This window comes from Gracilinanus agilis, chromosome 6 (assembly GCF_016433145.1).
Source record: "Gracilinanus agilis isolate LMUSP501 chromosome 6, AgileGrace, whole genome shotgun sequence".
NCBI lineage: Eukaryota > Metazoa > Chordata > Mammalia > Didelphimorphia > Didelphidae > Gracilinanus > Gracilinanus agilis.
In genome coordinates this window covers 38,292,543-38,299,924 of record NC_058135.1, presented here as the reverse complement: position 1 = coordinate 38,299,924, position 7,382 = coordinate 38,292,543, and the positions used below count along the sequence as shown (strand labels likewise).

General features: G+C 33.0%; 1 protein-coding gene across 1 annotated transcript in view; it reads left to right on the top strand.

Annotated features, from left to right (window-relative positions):
• The first annotated feature begins 264 nt into the window (after positions 1-264).
• Positions 265-7,382, top strand: part of ANTXR2 (ANTXR cell adhesion molecule 2) — a 255,604-nt gene continuing 248,486 nt past the window's right edge. Inside the window, exons 1-2 of the mRNA XM_044681488.1 lie at positions 265-327; positions 4,152-4,223. Coding sequence (XP_044537423.1) covers positions 4,159-4,223 — 65 coding nt within the window. The 5' untranslated portion in view covers positions 265-327; positions 4,152-4,158. The remainder of the gene's footprint in view (positions 328-4,151; positions 4,224-7,382) is intronic.

The following is a 7,382-nucleotide window of genomic DNA, read 5'->3' as shown; positions in this document are numbered from 1 at the left end:
GGAAAGAGCAAGAGGATAGATGGTTTGACAAAAGATAAACGTGACCCCTGTCAGTACCATTAAGTGGAAAGGGAACTAGCATATCTTGTCTGCACTTACTTAATCCCTTGCTAAGCAACCAAGGGAAGAGGCCCTGGCAAATTGAACTGATGTGCTCTTGAAAAAACAACCAGTTTGAAATGCCAACATGACAAAACCTATGCTTTGATTTCTTCTCAGGTCACATTCTAACTGGTTCAATTTGTGTATTTTCAGATCTGGAAGCGTTGCACAAAACTGGATCGAGATCTACAATTTTGTTAAGCAGCTTACAGAAAGATTCGTGAGGTATTTCTCTCTTACTCTCTTCACAGAAAAGAGAAATAGAAAGTTGCCAGAAAGAGTTAAAAGTATACAGGAAGTAGAACTTCAACTAGAATCAATGACAACCTTAAAGCATATTCATTTATTTTGATTTTCAGGTTCCTTAAAACATATATGAACATTTACTGAAAAGATAGAAAGAGGGAGGAGAAATCAGTTTATCAATACTTCGTATTGACCTTTGCAAGGACTTTGGTTGTTCAGGGTTTTCCACTGAGTACTAGAAACTTGGCTAAGAATTCTGTAGCTGAATCTTTAATGCTCTTTCAAATGTCTTTTCCTTTTATAGTTGCCCTCTGTTTTATATTTCATTTATGTTTTAAAATATTTTATCACTTAATACATTTTTGATCCAGTGTTAATATTAGAACATTATTAATTAATATTATAACATATTAGAGTTTCTAAGTTAAAGAAAAAAAGTGTTTAAACATGTGTTGCTAAACAAATACCAAAAAAGGTCCTTTTTTTGTCTGTTGAAAGAAAAGATTTATGTTTGCATAATGTGTGGGTGTGTTTAACTTAAAATTTAACTCTTCTGTATATGCCAACAAATTTCACTAGTACAGACTGACTTTTATAAAAAATATTTTTATTAAATCTAGCTTATTCTTAGCTAAGATGCAATTTTCACTAAAGAGGATCACTTCCTAGTGGCGGTCCTTTAAAAGTAACTGACAAAACAGATCTGAGTTGGTTAGGTTTTCTCCGATACTCTGTTAGGCTAAGTAAAATGCAGTAGACAACTAGAAGTTTAACCATCTAATGGAAGGGAAATGAAGAGGAGCTGTATCATTAAATATTACTTTCTTCAGTCTTGTTAGTCCAAATGTTTTCTGTAAAGCAGGCTTGGATGATCAAAACATTTTGAAAGTCATTTTATAAGCAATTTCAAACAATCTGTAGAAGCCTAGGAAATCTATGCTTTCAGTTATTGGCAGCAGATCAGCCTGTCCCTATAAAACAATGTATGCTTGTTGCCTGTCTATGAAAAGTCATCCACACTTCTGTTTTGGAAAGCCAACCTTAATAGCCTTTTCTGTTAATTCCCAAAATACAACAAATTGACCTTGTGGAAATGCTTGAGAAAATGAAATAAATGACATTTCTTTTCAAAAGAAATGTAAAAAATAGAAGATCTTGACTCATATGAAAAAGGTCAATTGAGAGTTAATGGGATCATAGATGTAGAATCTTAGAGGCCGTCTAGTCTTAACCTATCATTTTCAGATGAGGAAAGTAGAACTCTGAGAGTATAAATGACTTACTTAAAGTCATACCAGTAGGATTGAAGCCCAGGTAACTAGCATTCTTTCAGTTGTATTAGACCTGATTCTACCCGATAACAAAAACACATTTACTTAGCACTACCAACAAGAACATTTTCTTTCCACCAACCTGTGAGAATGAAAAAAATCAGGTCTTGCCATGTTAGAATCACTACTACATATTGGTTCCAAGGCAGAAGAGTGGTAAGGGCTAGGCAATGGGGGTTAAGTGACTTGCCCAGGGTCATACAGCTGGGAAGTGGCTGAGGCCAAATTTGAACCTAGGACCTCCTATCTCTAGGCCTGGCTCTCAATCCATTGAGCCACCCAGCTGCCTCAACTTTGATTTCTATTAAGGATCATCTAGATATTCAAGTAAGCCCTGATAAGGATCAAATGTGAATCAGACACCTTTAGTCTAATCCCCAGTTTTCTTCAAAGCATACAGCCAAGTTGCCACTTCCTACATAAGGGCTTTCCAGATTTCCCCAGTTTTGAGCATTCTCCTCCTTGAAGTAATTTTGTATACATTTTGGAGTTACTTAACATAATATGTGGCAACATTTGGAATTGGAGGACCTCTTTTAATCTCTGTTCTAAAATATACTACACATTGATCTAATTACTTAACCTATAGGCTTCAATTTCTTCATCTCCAAATAAGGGGTGGCACTAGGTCTTTTCTAAGTTTTTAATCTGTGGTCTTCTGTTATATTTCCCTCCTCACCACTAAAATGAAAATTCTTTGAGAGAGTGACTTTTATATTTCTGATGTATTCTTAATGCCCCAGCACTGTGCCTTACGTGTAATAACTGCTTGTTGTATTGAATTAAATATTTTGTGTAAGAGAATGTTCTTTTATGCATTTGGATTACACTGGAAATGTGTCTTCTTTAACACAGAATCCTTTATAAAACATCCATTTCCTTAGCTATAACTTTCTGATGCACATTCTTTTTTTCCTTTTTAAAAAAAATTAATTAATTTAGAATATTTTTCCATGTTACGTGATTAATGTTCTTTCCCTCCTCTCTTAAGACCCCCCAGCTGATGTGCAATTCCACTGGGTTTTACATGTATTATTGATCAAGATCTATTTCCATGATATCGATAATTGCATTAGGGTGATGGTTTAGACTCTCAATCCTCAATCATGTCCCCATGAACCCATGTGTTCAAGCAATTGTTTTTCTTCTGTGTTTCTGCTCCCACAGTTCTTCCTCTGAATGTGAATAGTGTTCTTTCTCATGAGTCCCTCAGAATTGTCCTGGATCATTGTATTGCTGCTAGTAGAGAAGTCCATTACATTCAATTGTGCCACAGTGTATCCATCTCTGTATATAATGTTCTCCTAGTTCTGCTCCTTTCTCTCTGCATTCGATGCAGAAGAGATTAGAAGATGGCTAATATCTGAATAATTAAGATGAGTTATTGAATCAATTCACAACTTCAGATTTTCAGTAATGGGTTCATAGAGTATCTCAGATGTAAAGAATAATTCTGTGAGATGTGGAATACTGTAGGATATACTGTTGGATACTGTAGGAATACCGTTGGATAGATATAAATGACTGCAAGAATTGTTTCCTGTGGGAAGCATAATTGCTAGGATCAGGAAGACTAAGAGTAGTGTAATTCAAAATGTACTTTGCAAAAAAAATGTGCTTTGCACTTTTCTCTCATATTTTCCATTGTAGTATTTAAATGTTTGATTTCAGTGTTCACTTAAATGTTAAAATTCAGGGAGGATTTTGTGAGGGTTCTTGTGAGCATTTTAACTGTTTAGCCTAATTTATTTGCTTGTCAGGATTGAGTATTGCTTATAGTAGTAATCTATTAGATTAAATATGAATCTGTCAGAGACTGTTAAAAACACTCAGAGAAGAAAGCATTTCCTGCAAAAGAATTTGATGTTGGCTTGGAATTTTTTCTAGTATAATATATTTCTGAGTGCAAGTATATGGGTCCTAGAGAAATACTAGTTGCTGAGAAGAATAAAACCAAGGTCCAAATAATTTAGGTAATGAGAGTAACACAGTTTAAAGGTATTGGAAAGGTGGAGTAGTGGCAGGGCTAGAACTCATCATTGGAGGGAGTTTTCACTTGGAAACTTTCTCCACTATCAGAGTTTAGCAACTCTCTATAACTTAAACTCTTAAAGATTTGACTGGGGATACTTAAGAGTTTAAGTGACTGAGCTAGCTCATAGTCGCAACTAGTACTTGTTTGAGGCAAGCCTTAAACCCACATATTATTTTCGAGTCTGGTGCCATGTTCCTCATTATCCATTTATGAGCCCCAAATCATTCAAGGGAGCTTGTTTAAATGTCAATGTGTGTATATGCATATATGTAAAATATGTAAATTATAAATTCACATTTAAACAGGCTTCCTCGAATATTATATACATAGACATGTATATATTTGTACTTATATGCATGTATACATACTGTGCATGTCTATACTGTATTATTACCTCTTTTTCAAATATTTAACCATCTGTTTTTCTTATTTTGCAGCCCTGGGATGAGATTATCTTTCATAGTGTTTTCTTCCCAAGCGACCATTATTCTGCCATTAACGGGAGACAGGTTAGTATACTCTCATTTCACTAGAGAGCTTTTTAGTACAGAATTTTGATAGTAGAATGATTGATGTCTTTAAGTAATGATTTAAGCCTCTCAATGGACTCAAGAAAATGTACATTCATGCCAATTATCTGCACTAATGGAGAGGAAAGGAAATGTGAATAATAATGAAATAACAGACAATCTCAAAATCACATATTTAGCTTTGGAATTTTGTCTGTTATATTATCAACTATTTTTCTTTTCCCACCTCTTCTCCCTACATTAACCTAGATATACACACTGACACAGACATATACCTTAGTTATACTTTTCCTTTTCCCCCTCTTAATAAGGTAGTAAAATAAATTTATAAAGGCGTTGATGGGAAGCAAACCACAGGACATTTTCAATAATCCAATGTTAAGCCAAAACAGATAGATAATAAATTTTAAATCATTTGAGTTGTCTGTAATAATTTCAGATAGAGACTGTGAATCAGTGAATATTGTTTTACTTTTAACTCAACTTATGCTGAATGTAGCTTTTTTTTATATGTGCAATAAATTAAGAAGAATTTAGATGCTATTTTAAAACATTACAAAGAAAAATTTTGCTTGAGATATCAAAAGGTATAACTTTCATATAAACCATAGGCATAAAATTTTTACTTTATTATATTTCCTAGACCAGTTGGTCTGTTTGAAACATCTTGGAACTGGTTATTTATGTTCTTTGAATTAAGTTTGTATTTTTAATATGCTTTTCTATGTGAATCATTAACTGATTAGTGTAGCTTCATTTTTATTTTTAAAATTTTATATCATTATTTTCTCAATCAATAAGATTTTATCTTCTCACCCTTCCACATCTCCCTTCTTCTCAACTGAAAAACAAAAAAAAAAGTGAAAGAAAATCCTTTTAAAGAAATACATGCCATCAAATGAAATTTCTGTTGTATTCTGTATTTGAATGAGTTCCTTGCGGTCAGGAAATGGATAGTATGTTTCATCTTCTGCCTTCTGGTATTGTTTTTGGTCATTGTGTTGATCAGAATTTTCAAATCTTTCAAAGTTATTTCTTTTTATTATGTAGGTGCTATTGTATAAAGTATTCTCAGTTCTGCTCACTTCAAATAATAATAATCTAAGGAATAAATAAATAATTAAATGGTAAAGGCTACTTTAGGCTTTCTCGAGATTTCTCTAAAAATGTACATTTTGTAATTTCTTATGGTACAGTAATATTCCATTCCATTCATTTACTATAATTTTTCGAGTCATTTGTATTTGAGGGTACTTTCCTTCCTATATTTTTTCAGTTATGAAAACTTTAGGGGCATAGGTCTAGAAGTAGTAATTTTGCTGGGCTACTTTTTGGGCATAGTAACAACATTTTCTCAATCATATATGGACCTTGGAAGGAAGGTGGTTTAGTGGATAGAGAGCTAGATCTTGAAACGGAAGGACCTAAGTTCAAATCTGGCTTCCTATCAGCCTGACTGTGTGACTTGGGCAAGTCAGTTAGCCCCCATTGCCTAGCCTTTTTACTGATCTGCCTTAGAACCAATAATCAGTATCAATTCTAAGATAGAAAGTAACAATTCTTTTAAAATGCATGGACCAGTATAATAGACTATGCTCCATCAGTAGTAGTCCCTTAGTTTTTCCTATTTTCCCACAACCCATTTATCAATTTAAAATTTTTATCATCTTTGTCAATCTGATAAGTGTGAAGTATAACATCAGAGTTGCTTTTATTTGTATTTCTTTAAAAATTATGTGTTTGTAGCATTTTTATATAGTTGTAGATATTATTGCTTTAAAATTGCTTCCTTCTATTCTTTGACTTTATCTTTTGGGTAATGTATTTTACTTATGAATTTGAACCAGTTATTTATGTACATGTGTGAGTGGTTATGTGTATATATGTATATATATATATGCACACACATGATATAAGACCTTATTTAGACATACAAAATGGATTTTTATCAGAGAAACTTGCTGTATTTTCCCCAGTTCCCTGTTTTTACTTCCTATTTTTAAGTACATTGGTTTTCTTTGTGCAAAAATATCTTATTTTTATATTACCCAAATTCTTCATTTTATCATATCTTTGTTTCCCTTTACAAATTTTTCTCCTGTTCATAGATCGGAAAGGTAATTTCTTCCTTGTTTCTCTGGCTTTGCTTATAATGTCACTTTTAAAGTATAAGTCATGTACCCAGTTGAAGTTTATTTTGGCAATTAATGTGAAAGATTTTCAGAGGCACAATTTCCCAGACTGTAGATTCAACTAAGGGAGACATGAGCATTTCAATTTGAGCAGTATGTGTCCTTGAAATATTGCATGCAAATCAAATTTTTAATAAATTAATTTATTTCTTAAAACATACTAAAGAAGATTACTGGGTAAAGTAAAACATGGAGTAGAATTTTGTATAAATTAAAGACATATTTATTAATGCATATAAGCCATTTCTTAATTTATCAATTTTACAAGTTTTTACAAGGGGGTGGGGCTTATCTTACTGTAGACAAAGAACTTTCCTGGTTTGCTTGATGGCAGAATATCTCAAACTCTGGCTTTGTCCATTGGTATTTTATCTCCACATTGTATTTTGGGGCCCCCCATTCCAAGGGATAGGTGCTCCCTGATATTGGCTAGTCCATCATCTGTGAAAATTTAATCCATCCTTTGTCACAGTTCTCATGTAAAGGTACATTTTGCAAATTTTACTCTGTGTAAATGGGAGGGAATTTGGGTGCATAACAAAGAAGCCCTTTTTAACTTGTTAGGAGAAAACCATTACATAGCTTTCTTAAAACACCTGCTTCTTGCAAACTTAACATTTCTATTTGTAAAGAAACCTAGTTCAAAGGGAAACAACACTGATGAAATGGACCAGATCTCACAATTTCAGTTCTATAACTTTTATTTCTCTAGAAATGAAATGAATTTTTGCAAGCAGAAGAAGCAACATTTTGACTTTTGCAGTATTGCTTAAAAATAATCAATAAAGATTAGTTAAAGTTAGGAAATAGTAAATCCTTTGTCTCCTGTCATGAGTCAGTATATCATTATCTGCTCCAAAAGTGCTCAAAATATCATATTCAACATGGCAAGAAGCCATATGGAATGGCATCTATGTCATTTAGTAGTCTAGATTTAGTGGCTGAA